Source organism: Ruditapes philippinarum, unplaced genomic scaffold (genome assembly GCF_026571515.1).
Source record: "Ruditapes philippinarum isolate M1 unplaced genomic scaffold, ASM2657151v2 ctg5387_1_1_1_1, whole genome shotgun sequence".
Classification (NCBI taxonomy): domain Eukaryota; kingdom Metazoa; phylum Mollusca; class Bivalvia; order Venerida; family Veneridae; genus Ruditapes; species Ruditapes philippinarum.
Genome location: NW_026859465.1, coordinates 40,777 through 58,138, shown reverse-complemented (window position 1 = coordinate 58,138; position 17,362 = coordinate 40,777). Strand labels below are relative to the sequence as shown.

General features: G+C 31.8%; 1 protein-coding gene across 1 annotated transcript; it reads right to left on the bottom strand.

Moving 5' to 3' along the window:
* Positions 1–5,451: 5,451 nt before the first annotated feature.
* On the bottom strand, positions 5,452–14,307 carry LOC132756608 (U6 snRNA-associated Sm-like protein LSm5). Its single transcript, XM_060747721.1, has 5 exons — positions 14,174–14,307; positions 10,756–10,851; positions 9,220–9,247; positions 8,413–8,485; positions 5,452–6,302 (listed from the first exon to the last, which is right to left on the bottom strand). The coding sequence occupies exons 1-5, from the start codon at positions 14,211–14,213 to the stop codon at positions 6,270–6,272; spliced, it is 270 nt and encodes an 89-aa protein (XP_060603704.1). The 5' UTR covers positions 14,214–14,307; the 3' UTR covers positions 5,452–6,269.
* Positions 14,308–17,362: the final 3,055 nt, after the last annotated feature.

Genomic DNA, 17,362 nt, shown 5'->3' with positions numbered 1-17,362 from the left:
ATTTCAAAATTTTTTCTTCGGTTCCTGAAAAAAACAATAACATGTTTTGATTTTTTATAATTTTGGGGGTTAAGCAAAATTTTTAAAAATTTTGACCCTTTGTCATGACAAAAAAAAAAAAAAGTTTGGGGGGGCCCCCCCCAAAACCTTTTTATTGGAGTAAAAAAAAACTAATAGCAAACAACGCAATGGATACTTTTGAGCAGACTGCGGGATGCGCAGGCTTGGTCTGGATCCATGCTTGGTTGCAAATGCAATTATTGTTGGTTTATGTCATGACAGGGCTCATTTAGTCTCCTCTTCAATGAATTTCCTTGGACACAAGTACTGCTATTTTCAATCTTGGCTTATTTTAAAATATGTTCCAAAATTTATGACATTTTATTTAAATCTATGCAGGGACACCCTTTTTTTTTCAGCTATTTAGAGAAAAATGCCCCTTGGCAATGGAATTGGGAGAAAATGTTCAACATATTGGGAAAATTTGAATTTTTTTTTTAACAGCAATCAATGAAATGAAAATTTTACAAATGACTTTAAATTTTTTTTAACACTTGTGTATGGTCATATAACCAGTTCATAAGTCAAAAACAGTTTCCGTCCTTCCCCCAAAGTTTAAAATTGGAAAAAGGACTAATTTTGTATTGGGAAATTAAAGGGGCAAATTTAATTTTGGGCCCCTGGTGATCGAGGGTAAAAATTGCCCTTACTATGTGTAAAAAATGCCCTGCTATACCAAAATCTTGAGGCAAGTTTTCAAGCAATACTTGATAATGAATAAATTGTAAATGTACACAGTCTTATATTAAATATATCACAGATAATACATACTTGCCATTATTTAGTTATTCTAACACAAGTGAAAAATCAACGGGAACAATCAGAGACAGATATTATGTTTCTCATGGAAACAATATAGAAAAATAATTCAAAACAAAGTTCTACTTAAAGCAGTTATAAGGAATATGAAATCAGAATAGAGGAGACTTTTGGTAAACCCAAGAAATAAGCCAAAATAGATCAGAGCAACATTTTTATATTGAGAAGTGGGAAATTGGATTTTTCTCAAAAATTTGAGTTTTGTGAAAATTATGAAATATTCAGATGATATAATTTATTTAAAGGTTTTTTTTTTATTGACACTGTTACATTGTAACATTGTGTTAAAATTGTTATTTTTTAATTTTTTTAAAAGCTAAGATATTTCACATAGAACTTCACTTATAATGAAATGACCTGCTCTGATTCTATAATACTGGGAGTAAATAGTTAAATGAACTTAATGTCAATAAAACATTCTGTTATTTGTTGACTTGAGATGCAAAAAATACTTTTTATTTTTTGTTGTTAATTCTTCTACATTTTAGTAATAATTATTTGTTCTTGTTGGAAAGATTTTGTGTATTTTAAGTGTTTGTTTGTATATGTTAGATATTGTATAACAAAAATATAGATGATGATTGTATTGTTTTATTTTATTGATGTAAAATGTAGGTGGTCATGTGACGGTATAGGTGGTCATGTGACAATATAATCATGTGACAATATAGGTGGTTGATGTGACAATATGGTGGTCATGTGACAATGTAGGTGACAATTTGACTATGAACATGATGAAGGTAATATGTGACTTAAAGGTTTCATCAGACACCAGAAGAGATCACATGACTTGATGCACGGTCATGTAAAAGTTTAGGCATTAATGTGGACAATATAGACAGTCATGTGACAATATAGACAGTCATGTGACTATGAAGGTGGGTCATGTGAGTATAGATTTCATGAAGTTTTTGAAAAAGTCACAGTATATTGGGGTATATTCATGCAGGTTTTCTGTTAAGTTAATATTTTTTGTATGCTGTCTGAAAATGAAATTGATTGGTATGTTATTTCTACACTAAAAAAACCTAAGGAAGTTAAAGATGCAAAATGTGCTGTTTTAAATATGTACTTTATTTCAAAATTCATGCATTTGTAAATCATTTTGAGAATAACATTGTATTAAAATCTGAAAAAAATAATAGTGTACAAGCTGTTCTATTAAAAACTAGTTGGAAAAAAATACATTTTATATGGGTTCAAATACTGAAATAATCATGAAAATCACATACAACAGTATAGGTTTTTTTGCCTGTTTTATTCAGAGCACATGCTACTATTCTGAATTATGCATTTGTGTGTATAATAGCATATACCACTGAATTCTATTTTAGCCTGTGTACTCCAGTAAATGGCATATTATGTTGGATATTATATGTATTTCCCATTCCCATACATATTGTTGGTGCTTAAGCTTTATTTTTTATTGAAAGCACATTATCTTGCAGACTTAGTGTAGCAGTATATGAGTAAAGATATGATATTATAATTAAATAGTAAGTAAGTTATTTTTGGTATATTTTTCCATGCATGATCTTTTTTTAAAGGGAAGTAATTCATGGTAACGTAACTGTGTTATTTAATGCTTTGATAAAGAAGGCTTTTATGCTAGGCCAATTTTTTATTAAAACTAATGACTTTGTTAATGTAGCATCTGTGTAGATAGTCAATTTTTGGTGTCCAGTTTTAGATTATACAGTATACTTGATAGAGAGATGTCAACAAACAAACTAACAGGTAATGCACATTTTAGATAGATCTATGCAAATTAGAACAAGGAAAAAAACTTGAACATAAATTTAGTCATTCTGTGCTTTTCATTTACATTTCTGATAAAATAAGAAATCAATACAAAAAAAATGTTCTCATGGATTTTCTTTGAAAAAGAATCAAACATGTGTCACATCTTGAAAGTAGTTGCTTTGTATTAGAACAAAAGAATTGTTTTAATTATGTTGAATGTTGTATCTCCACATGTATACCAATTATCTAAATATCTGTTTCATGTCAGGCTTGAAAACAAAGGTAAAAAATTGTACATGTACAAGAGTTATTCTTATCTATGTACCATGATAAAACATTTTGAGACTACTCAAAGCACATATTTATATAGCATAAGACTTATTTAGTGTCTTTGCTTGAACAACATATATTGTTCTCTAAATTTTTACCAGTTTCATTAAAAAAAAAAACAACTGGCTATTAGATCTTTAGCAGATTTTGAAAAAAAAAAAGTTTTTATTTTTGTCAACAGTGTATGCTTTACAAAATGTAATCTATTCTGTTAACAGTGAATATATTTTATATAATCAATAAACCTCTACTATCTGAAGTATACCAGTACATAATTATATTATACAATTCATAGTAAAGTTTTGTATTGATCTGCCTCAGAAGTATGGGGATATAGTGACTATTTTGTGTATTTTGTATTTATGATTCATATGTTTGTATAATTGTTCTCTGTCATTTTATTCTGTTATGATTTTACAGCTTTAACATGTGAACTAAAGTTTAGTGAATAGTTAATAGGGGAGATGTGACATAATTATAATAAAAATGTGAGAGAATTGTTTTACCTTGTATTTGTCTCAATATTTTCCACTCCAGTTATTGTAACTATTATCGTGTTTACCCCAAACCAATCAACCCTTAAAATATAGATGTTATCTGAAACTCAGGAAATGTATTTTTCAGCAGCTAATCCATCCGTTCAAACTTTTACTGTCATTTTTTCACAATGCACTACCCATCACAATAGTTGAGTCAACCTGATGCACTTATTTCTGAAGTTATACCTGTTAAAGTTTTTTTGTGTACCTATGGGTTAGCTGGGAAAAACACAAAATATTCTTAATTCTGTAGTTAGTCTATTGCCATGATACTGATTGTCATAGTTGTACCATTCTTATAATGGTGTTTTGCTATAACCCATGCCATCAAGTAATTGAACTCCCAAGAAGTCACCACGGCCAAATCAGGTTACAGCCACTGACTGCCATGCAGTAATGCACTGTTAACATTCTCTCATGTCAGACAGCTAACTTGTAGTAGGTTCAGGTGGTTTTCTATAATCACTTTAACCATCAACTTACATTTCCTATAAACTTCAATGGAAATGATCTTGTCAACATGGCTCTTGTTCATGTTATCTTCCCGAATGAGCATATCACCTATACCTTCAGCAATTCAACAGAAATTTGACCCTACAGTGTTTCAATTGCTTTAACCTTTAATTGTAATCTTGAATTTTTAAGGTAGACCATGTGAAGTGTCTAGTCTGCACATTATCTCTTGGAGATTTAGTAGAAATGTGTCTATAGGACACAGGTGCCCCCACACTCCACCATTTGTCAATCTGCTGACTCTAGGTCAAATAACTTTTGGGCTACACCTGACACAAGTTGAAAATTTAAATCTTTTACTTAGTCAATGGCAATAACAAATACTGATATAAATCCACAAGCAAACCCTCTGGTGCAAAACATGTGACCAACATTCTTGTATAGTTTCAGGTCAAATACTTTTTGAGCTATGCATGAACAAATTGAAACATGCAAATTTATACTTAGTCCGGTTAATAACTCTTTCCAAATTGGAAAAATCGAGGTGCACTTCTCAAATGTTGATCAACATTCCTGTAAAGTTGCTTTATTCTAGGTCGATTTCTAATTTTTACTAACTCTGACAAAACAGAATTAATTTACAAGCGAAATCCCAGGTGCACAACTTGGCATGCTCATTAAGATTTCAACAGCACAAGCACTATTAGACGAGAACACACATGGACAGACAAAGGTAAATTTAAATCCCCCCATCCCGATAGTTGGGGCACAAAAACATTAAATGAGACAAGGCATTAATATGAATCATGTCACAACAACTTCTTCAAAAAGTTAATAATCAAAGAAGCATGGCTGAGTGGTTAAGATTTCGGCTAGCCAAGATTTCTGACTGTGATTGACTTGCATTTCACTACTGTGACTCTCAAGTTGGCAGTTTTTATAATGCAATTTCTTATACACGATAAAGAATTTAAGGTGTATTAAAGGCCTCTCTAGAACTAGGAAGTCCACAATATTGTGCAACCTATAAAATATGTGTTGTTTAAGTTTGACTGCTGGAGAAGACTTCAGGTGCCCCTCCTTGAACAATTTCAGGTACAAGGTGAAACCATTGTACAACCAGAAGCTTTTTGTGAACTAGCTGGATAGCTTTCTTACTCAGAATATTTCTTTAAAGATATTATTTGTTGATGTTATCTATGTGTAGGTTTTAACTCTCCATCTAGTATTTGTATTTTGGAGTGAATTGTGTGATACACCACACAAGTTGTGACTATTACCACAGATTGACCCTGAACATTTGATGTCCTCACAAGTAAAATATACTCTCCTATGAGAGCAAAAGGACAAACGTCTGACGATTAATGCCAGATCTATATCCATTTGCCTTTAGTGGGGATAATGATATAGAAAGGAGGCCTAGCAAGGATATCAAGACAAACTTTGGGGTAATTCTGAAAGATCCCACAGAGAGTCGTGGACCTGAAGTAATAAACATAACACTTCAATATTAGCACTCTTTAATACTTGTAATTCTTCTAAACATACATGTATCACAAACTTACTAACAGATTTGCTAGGTTTTGTATTTAAATGAGCTTTTTTTAGCAGATTAAAAGAGAGTCAGTTTATATAAATTTATTTTAGTTTGTGTTGGAAGCCGTTAGCTTATTGAAACGCTCTCAAACCCGTTCCTGAAACCAACCAGTACTAAGCAAAGAATGTAAAGTTTCTTTGATTATGTCACATGGTTAGCCTATGATGACGTCACATAGTTAGCTGCAAAACTACATTATAAACATTGTTTTATCAGGAAAAAAGTCAGAATGAAACCATTTAAATAATCTAAAATCATGATTAAACTAGACAGCAGCAGGATAAATCAAATAACATCCAAAGATTATTACTACTTTTTTATAATAAAAAAAAACACTATAATAAAAAAGAACAATATTAGTATTTTGAGACTACTTGCAAACAATGATTTAGATTGTACCTAGTTATATATAAACACACAAGCACTGTTAAAGTCAAGTAATCCTTCTGCTCAAGAGTTCACAAAAGTTTTCTTTACTGAGTGTCAATCTTATTCTTTTGTTAACATAAAAGATCGTAACATAGTAACATACACAATAGCTTACATCTCTCTGTAATTTCCATCCCAAAGTAGGCTTGACAAAATATAATGAAATACATAAAAAAAAAGTGTTTCCCACATGTTTTTGTTTTAATGTTCAAAATTATTTTCTCCATTTCTTCACAGTGCTTGTTCTTCACTATTGTTGCATCTCTCCATCCAGCGCACATACAATTATCAAACATAGGTCACACTTCAGGTCCTTCCCCACCTGGTACTAACTGAAAGCATAATACACATACAAATATTTCCAAATTTTATGATTTCTTTCTTCACCGTTTCTTTACCTGCTCACCTAGGCACACAAAATCTCAGAGGTCAGCTTTATGCTGATACATTATTGGGCATCATTGTCCAAACAAGATTCACTTCATCAACAGCATGTTAAATTTTGAACAAATTCCACAGGAGTTTTGAATACAGCACATTAATGTGAAATATAATAGACATTATGATCAATAGAGGATAACAGTTTGATTTCATTTCATTTACATAGATGATATTGAATGAGTGTAGATTAAATACTTAATTTATTAAACATGTCCAAAGTCGGATAAATTCATATTACGCCACACAGTGTAATGCTTACATTAGTACACTACCACTATGTTTGTATATGACAACAAGAGCTGTCGGTAGGACAGCATGCTCGACTATTCTTAGTGCTTGATAGTAAAAAAAATGCCTGATACAGTTACCTCCTCCTGTTTACAGGTTGGGGTCATGATGGTGAACAAGTGTGCAAAGTTTCAAAGCCATATGTCAATGGACTTTGAAAATATTTGAACTATTACAAAAACTTTAACGTAAATTCTAAGTCAAAAAAGGGGCATAATTCTGTCAAAATGCTTGATAGAGTTACCTCCTCCTGTTTACAGGTTGGGGTCATGATGTTGAACAAGCGTGCAAAGTTTCAAAGCCATATGTCAATAGACTTTGAAAATATTTGAACTATTACAAAAACTTTAACGTAAATTCTAAGTCGAAAAAGGGGCATAATTCTGTCAAAATGCTTAATAGAGTTACCTCCTGCTGTCTACAGGTTGGGGTAATGATGTTGAACAAGTGTGCAAAGTTTCAAAGCCATATGTCAATGGACTTTGAAAATATTTGAACTATTACAAAAACTTTAACGTAAATTCTAAGTCGAAAAAGGGGCATAATTCTGTCAAAATGCTTGATAGAGTTACCTCCTCCTGTCTACAGGTTGGGGTCATGATGGTGAACAAGTGTGCAAAGTTTCAAAGCCATATGTCAATGGACTTTGAAAATATTTGAACTATTACAAAAACTTTAACGTAAATTCTAAGTCGAAAAAGGGGCATAATTCTGTCAAAATGCTTGATAGAGTTACCTCCTCCTGTCTACAGGTTGGGGTCATGATGGTGAACAAGTGTGCAAAGTTTCAAAGCCATATGTCAATGGACTTTGAAAATATTTGAACTATTACAAAAACTTTAACATAAGTGGTTACGCCGACGCTCGGGTGACTGCAATAGCTCTACTTATTCTTATCGAATAGTCGAGCTAAAAATGATATCATGTTAAATTGTTATTACATTAGTTTAATATTGTTTTATTTAAAAGCTTTATAACACTCCTGCACTGTGGTTTATGTGATTATTATCATAATATTATTTAGATTTAACACAGCTGAACATACTATTTTACACTTATTGTTTAACTTTAAACCATGCCTGTTGTGAAAAGAATTTTCAGTATCATCAACAAAAACATGAATTTTCAGTATCATTAACAAAAACATAAGTGGTGGCATGGACAAGTGGTTAAAGTGTCAGACTGGTAATCTAAGGATTGCTGGCTGTGTTGGTTCAACCCCTTCAGGGGCAAGCCGTTGTTTCGATGAGCATGAAACCTTACACTGATATCTTAGTACTGGTTGGCTCCAGGAACAGATTCTAGAGTGATTCAGTAAGCTTATAGCTTCCAACACAATCAAACTAAAATAAATTAGTATAAACTAATAACACATCTAAAGGGGCATCATTTGAAATCTTACAAATAATTATTACTGAGACTATTAACATAGCACAACAGTTAATTTGTACAGACAGCAGGTTAACCGTAACACAATGGAAGGGAAAATTTAAATGCCCCAGTCCCAAAATGTGACATAATAAGAATGAAATACATAGAAGCATTGTTTTACATGCATGATAAATTTTTATTTCACTAATGAACACCAGCTGGTAAATTTTCACTCCTAGCCTAGCCACTTGTGAAATTGGGAGTTCTTTTCACACAGTAATGTATATAATATTCAAATCACTTTTTCTTGAACAAGTTATCTCCAATTATACATGTACTTACCATGGTAATGTTATTTCCATTTAATAATATCTGGTCCAATTTTGTCACACGTCTTCCTTCTGGAGTACTTTCACTATAAAAAAAAGCAAATATGAGGATTATTTTTTAAGTTATGTCCCCAGCTTTATCCTCACTGTATTTTATATTGCTTCATTACACACAAATGAGGCGTTCAATAGCAATTTCAATTTTATTGTTTTATGTTTTGCATAAAAGTTGAATAACTCATATGGCCCTATGAAATTTCTATCATTGAAAGGAATTATTGCAAAATGTAAACTTAATTTTACTTTCATCTGTTCAAACTCGCTATAAGGTATAATGTCACTTTTAGGTTAAAGATATAGAGATACAGAGGTGATCTCTGTAGTGCAATTTATCAGTGTCTGCCCCAGATTCCAAAAGAAGAATATTGAAAAAAAAAAAAAAAATGCATTTCGGTAGAGCAGGAATACTTTGAAGGTTTGAAATAGGAAACAATTTTATATTTTAGAATCTAGTGACAGAAACTAATGAATGGTCCTCCTAACTAAAATCTTCTTACACAAAATACAGAATAAACATACATTAAAGCCAAGTTTTTAGCCAAGAAAAACTAAGATACACATGTAAGCATGAATTCTTCAATGCGATTTTTATAAAGGTACTGATGTACCGGCTGATCTTTACCTGCACTCGTCGTTGGTGTCAGTAAGCTAACGATTAAAAGATATTTTCAAGTGTAAGATATGTATCATGCCATCACGATAAAATGCAATATAGACATGTTCAAATTATTTGAAAGAAAGAATACAAGTTTATACTTACAATTCAATTACATCTTCTAATACCATATCTGAGCAAATGTTAAGGAGAATTAGCTGTTTTTTCCTATACAACTTAGAAACTTTAAGAAAGGTTAAAAACATTTCTCCTGTGAGAATTATTCTACATTACATTATGTTCAGAATATAAAATAACCAACAGGAAATATTTTCTTTGCAATGCAGACAGTGCCATTTTAACACTCAATTAAAATTAGCAAGTAGACTTGTGTATTTCAATATTTTTAAAATTTCAAATTTAAAAACTAAAATCAAACAAGCAATTATCATAGTATTGCAAGCAATCCATAAGTCCCCTACCGGTTAGAACCCCAGCCTGATGGGCCATTGGCCATTCAATTTTACCAGTGAATGAATGACATGAATGAACTTAAATCTTTTGAGTTCAAAGTTTGTCTATATCACAGTAATGTGTTAAGTTTCCCTGTCTAGTAAGGAAATTATGTTTATACAACCTTGTCATATGATTTTAAAGTAAATCCTATAAGGAATGAAGAGGTTGGAGTGAAAATTACCAATTTCTCGAAAAAAAACAAAGTTCAAGGGGGAGATAATTCTGGAAATAGTCTTACTAGAGTATTTAACCTTCTCAAAAATGTTGAGTGATAATAAGAAACATATATATGAAGTTTGAAGTAGATACATTAGGAAATAAAGAAGTTATTTAAAAAAGACAACATTTTATTTCATTAAAATTTTAAGTTCAAGGGAGGTAATACTGATAATTTTTGTGCTAGAGTTGTAAACCTTGTCACATATGATGTGGTTGATGACTAGAAACTTATATTTAAAGTTTGAAGTAAACACCTTAAGAAATAAAGAACTTATAGAGAAAAAGCTGAAAAATTTAAATCAGAAATCTTGAAATTCAGGCTATTTGTTGCCATAGCAACCAGAACTTTCAACATAGGAAGAAAAGAAAAAATGTGCATAATTTCAAGACTGCCATCTACCCATATTGCAAGTTTCATAAAAATATTTTCAGTTCTTTTTGAGTTATCACTGGATCCAGTTTATGTGTTAAATTTGCCATATTTTCAGACTATTTGTTGCCATAGCAACCAAAATTTTCAACATAGGAAGAAAAAAAAAAGACGTGCATAATCTCCATACTGCCATCTATCCATATATCAAGTTTCATAAAAATATTTTCAGTACTTTTTGCGTTATCGCGGGATCCAGTTTTGTGGACGGACGGACTGACAGACGGACGGACTGACAGACAGACGGACGGAGGGTAAACCTAAAGTCCCCTCCGGTTAAACCGGTAGGGGACTAAAAATTTATTTATAAAATTACCACACTTTACTTTAGCTAATAGATCAATGGTGATGGCTATAGTGCAGGACAAACCTATACCAGTAAACTGATCAAATTTGATATTCAAATCATTCATTCAAACAAAGTTATCACAAGGCAAATCTCTGAACAAGAATTCAATATGTGGTGGGGTAAAATATACACACCAACACTGGTAAAAGAGAGAAGCTGACTTTCTAGCTTAACTAACAAAGGATACTGACATAGTCATCAAATCCCAGAAGTACTCCTACAATTTCTTTATCATTCTTCATAACTATATGAATTCTTGATCCTATACACTTGTCAACCAACTCTGAAATTGTAATTGTATATAATATTATTATAGTGGTATAGAAATAGGGCTGTCATTGATGGACAATTTTGTATCGATATATCGAGAGACAAATATTGACGATATATCGATATATTGACTTTAACAGAAGAAACATTTAAATGTGTGTTTTAAATTGGGATCATAGTGATATGTATGCTTGTATTACACATTAGATATACTACAAATTAACAGAAAGTGATTTTTTCTGTTATTTTTGTCACTGATATTTGAAAACAGTTTTAAGTTGAAGTTAGCCTAGAAAACTGAAAAAAAGCAACTTCTCTTATTAGGCAAAATTGAGAGGTATATAAACATATACTAACATAAAGATTTTTTTTTTTAGCTTGTATCGATATTTGAAAGTGTGTATTGATATTTTATCGGATGATGAATATCGATGATATATCAATATCGCGATATTCAATGACAGCCCTAAATAGAAATGTGACAGAAAAAGAAATATATATTAGAAATTTTAATTAAAACTTATTCTCTTTAAATTGGGCTGCTAAAATTTGTTAGAGGACCATTTTATGAAGGATTGAGAAAACTAAAACTCTATTTAGAATAAAATTTCCTTTAGATTTGGAACATAGTTAGACACAAGCAACTGCAGATTTATGGCTGTGTTATGTTTACATCCAATTTAGGCACACATTTTGTGTTATTGATCAATGTTCCCAGAGGTGGCCCAAATTTTGACACTAAAGGCAAAATTTAAACAGTTTTGGTGGAGGACCTATAGATTCAAATGTTAATTTCTTGTCTTAATAACTTATATTCATCATCAGTGTTAAGGAAAGTAAAAATCTTTACGCCAAGAACAGGTTTATCATTTGCCTGTATTGGTAATTCTGACAAAAACCAAGCGGTCAGGTCTCTGTTGACTTACACTTGGAAAAAAGCAAATTTCCCTATTCATGACTGATAAATTCCAAAATTACACTGAAAATTTCCTCAAAAATCCAAAAATCGGCAACTTTAAAGGTAAACAAAAACAATAATGCCATTGATATGTGATATACGATAAAAACCAAGTACATGTATAATCACATGAGTGGTATTCGTACCCAGTTCATTTCGTACTTTTAGTGTTTCACACCTAAACATTATTTATGCACAATTGTATTGATTATCATTTATTTTTTCAACCTCAACTAGCAAAAATAATCATTAAAGTTAATAATGCATGGTTTTAAAGTGTATATTATGCATAATTTTCATGTCTCCCTGGATTAAAAAAATTCCCAATGAATGTTTTGCATCTTAGTTATGTACAATTCCCAATTTGAGTCAAACTGATCGATTTTTTTCTCCAATCGGTCCAGTACCCGCACCATTCCCAAAGCAGGGGAAAAAAACACTGACGCATAAAATGTTCAGTGCACATGTAAACCAGCACTTCGTTAATATTAAATTATATGCAGGTATTTTGTACCGCAAACAGAAACAAATAAATTGGTGGTGTTCAACCTATCATCGGAGTGCTAGGAATATTTCAGAAAATCTCCAAACGTAAAAAGGGACCACTGCGCATGAGTCGGTGTTTGGAAAATCCCGTCCGCCTTTTTTGTTAAACTCTTATCACAGTTTTTGTTTTTACGTTTTTTAATGCGCTATTTTATCAAAAAGGATATATAAAAGTAACTTTTATATTTATCACCTTTACTATAGTTCTTATCAATGGAATGCATGTTTATTTTCTGATTTTGTACATTCTTACACCGGAATTGTTATTTGGCAAAATTTTGGAAACAAAGTGATCCCTCGTAAGCATTATTTATCACAACAAAATTACAAGAGAAATGAGCTCTGATATCTATATTTAGCTTAAAATGATTTCAAAATGGCGGCGCCCAGTTAACTTAGGATATTTCTCCATTTCTTTAAATATAAATTTTCTATTGATTTTATTGTGATTTCAATTTAATTTATCATGTCATACATGTTATCTAAGAGTGCCTCAGCACTTGCAGGGCTAGTCCAATATATTAGACGTTACAGGCTAGTTATAGTTTTATGTTGGTCAAGCCTGACGTCTGATAGTTATTGCTCATAAAGTAAAACACGTAGCATTTTGAAAAATTAAAAAAATTATTGTTGACTTGCCTTTCAAGCTTTTTTCAAAAGCTTATCTTCTGTCCTTTCAATTGCATGGTCTATCATTAACAAAAACTCTCAAACAATGTAATTATCAATTAAAAATAAACTATAAATATCAATCTATTTTGCCTATCGGCCATACTGGTTAAGTAAAGCGTTTTACAGATTGATTCCAATTTTTTGAACGGAAAAATATATTCGAACACACTGACGATGCATGGGCAATTATTTCGTTGAAAATATATTCCGTTAGAAACTTCTGGACTCATTTAAACGCTTGCATTTGAATTAGCCAATCAGATTTCACGCACTGTATGGCGGCCATTTGTATATCGGCTGTACAAGGAATTAAATTAAATGAGAGGATTTAATCATGACTTCGGATGTGACAGTTTAATTATTTTGTTAAAACGTATTTATTTTTTAGTTTTGTTCATAAATAGGTCAAAATTAATGTAAATACACGCTGTCTTAATTGTTTAAATGCATTAGATGTAAATCGATGTCTAATGTCAATTTTTTTGCTACATGATTTGGCAAAGATCTGTTAAGACCTAACGTAACATGGAAAATGAAAAATGTAAAATATCAGATTAATGAATGATAAACATGAAATAGGTTACGTATAGGCAGTGATTTTCCTACTTATATAACAGACTCCGAAAAAAGGCCTCTTCCCAATTGAAATTTTCTTTAAAATCATGCAGTTTTCCCAAAAATCTGAACTTAAACCAGCTTTTTTACTTCCCAAATCAGCAATTTTAGCGATAATTTTTCCCAAAATCAAGAGGCTTAGGCCTCTTCCCAATTAAGTGAGAAAAATCACTGATAGGTCTTATAATTAGGACTATCGCAGGGCCTGAACCACTGCTCGGTCTTTCCGCATAATATACAAATTTCAACTTAATATTAATTTAAAAAGTATCAACCATTCCACGACGTCGACACTGGTACAATGACGTAGATACTAGAAAGTCATGTTCGATATCTAAAAAAGTGAAATCAGCACATGCTATATCAGTTTATGAGCGTCTACATGACACAGAATATTTTTATTTAAAATTATTTCAATTTGCTCATCAAATCAGTATAAACTCCCTTCAAATGTGCAAATAATGAAAAAAATTACTTTTTGTTTCAATGATTTAACATAGATATAATGCATTGAATAACAATAACAAATGTAAAAACAATATACCGAGTGGAAGAAGTTGAGATGGGTTTGTGAAAGTCGCCATTTTCCGGTGGGGGGTTTCTAAGCGGTGTTACTGTTTCTCTATGACAATGGCCATAAGAATGAACACCACTAAATTTATTTCGCAAATCATTTTTACCCTTTTTTCGTTTTGTTTGATTTGTTTTGCAAAGATGGATCTGTATCCACTTTCCACTTCCTCTTTACAGAAAAAAAGAGAAGAACAATGTTCCCCTGTGTGTTATACCAGTGCCACGTATGTCAGCCAAAATAAATTAGCCGACATTTCAATATTTTGATGTATTAGAGGGTATGAAGGCTTGAAAGGCATGCCATTTCAATGGCATAATAGCCTTTTGACGGGGTTACTTCCTGTCTCAGCCGGGTTTCTGTACATTTAGGTTCTCATTGGTCGCCGTACAGTGACCTACTTCATATATCAACTATTTGGTCTCTGTACAGTACACTAACAAAGTTGAGATGATCCAGAGACGTGCAATACGATGGGTAAAAAGGGATTACTTCCCTCTCTCTCTAGGAAGAACTGGATTGGCGATCCATTGAACACCGCAGATTGGACTGTAAACTGATAGTGTTTTATAGATATAATTATCATCACCTAGTTGCAATTAATCTCCCACCAAACACTGCCATATGCCAAAGCCCCGCATAGGTTAACCAGACATGTGCACCCCTGGCCTATCCCTACGCCAAATACATGTTTCCTCCGACTACCATAAGTACTCTTTCTCCCCTCATAGCATTACACTATGAAATAAACTCTCTAACTATATTGCCACTATGCCCAACTTAAGTCAGTTCAAACAGGCAATGGTGCATAGGTTTGCAGTACAAGTCTTGCTCCCAGTGTTTTTAACTATTTTATCTTTCACTATTAATTTATATACGGTCATGCCCTTAAAGGGTTAATTTTGAAGCACAAAGTCCATGCATTTCCTACAGAGCATAAGCCAAAAATGTGAATTTTGAGCCAAAAGTATCTATCTTTCTATCGCGAATGTTATAGGCAGTAAGAAAGAAAAGCAAAATAGTCCAAGCATTATAAACATGCTAGGAAGGTGAGACTGGAAATGTATTCTAGTTGTGGTTAAAATATATAAATTGAATTAAATTTTAGCATTAACATAATATATATATATCCTAGCATGTTTATAATGCTTGGACTATTTTGCTTTTCTTTCTATACTGCCTATAACATTCGCGATAGAAAGATAAATACTTTTGGCTCAAAATTCACATTTTGGCTTATGCTCTGTAGGAAATGCATGGACTTTGTGCTTCAAAATTAACCCTTTAAGGGCATGACCGGTGACCGGCCTTCATCATTATATTTCTGCCCATTTGAACTTGATTTCAACACTTTAAATACTGCTAATTACTATATGCCCTTAATTAACTTGATATGTCAGGTGTTTGCGTGTCATGAGTTCCGTTAAGTTTCATTCATATTGCAAGGTTTGATTTTAACGATACATGTACTTACATTTCTATCATGTGATCGAAAACATGATACGATTTGAATCAGCAATACATGATAAAGTGATCGGAAGTAAAATCACAATAACCCGTATACATTGAATTGAATTAGTTTGCAGTATATAAAACGGTGATTCCTTTATAAAGGTTTTAAAATTACTTTAATCGGTTTGGGCCGGTATGAACAGTAGCTCTTGTACAACCTGGCCACACCAGTAGACACCAGAATGTTCATGTATATGGTACAGATCACGTATAATATAATGTCTTTCTGTTATAGGTTCATGTGTTAGCTGTAAAAAATTTTGCTGTTAAATAATACATGTTGATTAGATAAAATGTTATGTACGTGTAGATGGACAGGCTAACCTAAGTATATCAATGTTTTTAATCAAACATTTTCTGGTTTAAGAAATTATTCAAATACAGTTTTTATTTGACCGACAGGACCAGAACACATTTATTAATTTGAAACATACCATTTATTTCAAAATAACTGTGACCAATATTAACTTACTAATCCGGTATATTGCTGTAATAGTATTATTTTTTCAGTTATATTGATTTGATAGAGCACACTTTATTTCTTTATCATGCAACTGCTATGGTAACTGCCCGATAACACTTGCCTGATAATTATTTTTGATATCACGTCAGTAGCCTGATATCAAAAATTAGCCCCGCCCATTTTAACGGACTTTTTTCAATTGCTTATATTCGAGCATAAATTTTCATCAGCATGTGAATTCTACAATGTAATCTCATACCCTTACAAGTCTTGAATCAATATGCGAAATTTGTTTATTTATTTATTATTTGGATTTCAATTACGAATAAATTAGATAGCGAATAGTTTTAGCACCAACTAAATGAAGTGACGTCATAATTTATATTGCAAATGACATCATCGATGTTCACGTCATACTATACATGTAATCATAACAAACAGGCTGGCGATTTTCTTTGAGAACTTGTAAATGTTTACTTTATTTCGCCGGATTATAATTTAATAAGTGAACAAATTGTTTCGTTTAAAAAATAAGACGCATGTTTGTGTAGCTTGTGTTTGATTGCCGATTTGACTTTTCTTTGAGAACTTTTGAATTTGACAATTCAAGACAAAAATTGCAGTAAAGTTTAGTTTATGTGATTCTAAGCGGATTTTTGGATCGATGTTTAAATTAAAGGTAAGAATGTTATCGTATTAGGCCTACATTCTGTTGTATCTTTTATCCGAGTCGAAAGAAAAAATGGCCGCCAATTACAAATTCTAAATGTCAGGAGCGGAGGAATTTGTTTTCAAGAATTATTTCTTTGAACAAAAATTCCCCTTTTTAACGAAATTCGCTATTTAAAAGTAGATTATTTTGTTATTTTGACAGTTATTATGTGTTACATGATAAATAGAAAAACATGCTACTGTCTTTTGATATCAATTTTATCAGGCGAGGCTGATATGGGCAGAAAGGGCGAGGCTTGTAGCATGTTATTCTCTATATATAGATTTTGATTATTCTTTCTATACATTTGAGTGTTCATGCAAAAATGTAGTGACAAAATGATAACGTCACCGGATTACGTTTTTTTTTTTTTTAAAAAAAACCCAAAGATTTCCATGATAACCATTCCAGGAAATATGCACAGAAGAGCATAAATTAAGCATAATTTAATCAATAAACACAATTTAAGGCAGAA

Bases quoted from the DNA above. Each gene is read 5' to 3' on its own strand.
- LOC132756608 (XM_060747721.1), bottom strand. From the start codon at position 14,213: ATGGCGACTTTCACAAACCCATCTCAACTTCTTCCACTCG. The intron at 9,248-10,755 runs GTATCCTTTGTT...ACATTTGCTCAG, and splicing joins GGGATTTGATGACTATGTCA to ATATGGTATTAGAAGATGTA. The intron at 6,303-8,412 runs GTAAGTACATGT...TTATGCTTTCAG, and splicing joins ATGGAAATAACATTACCATG to TTAGTACCAGGTGGGGAAGG.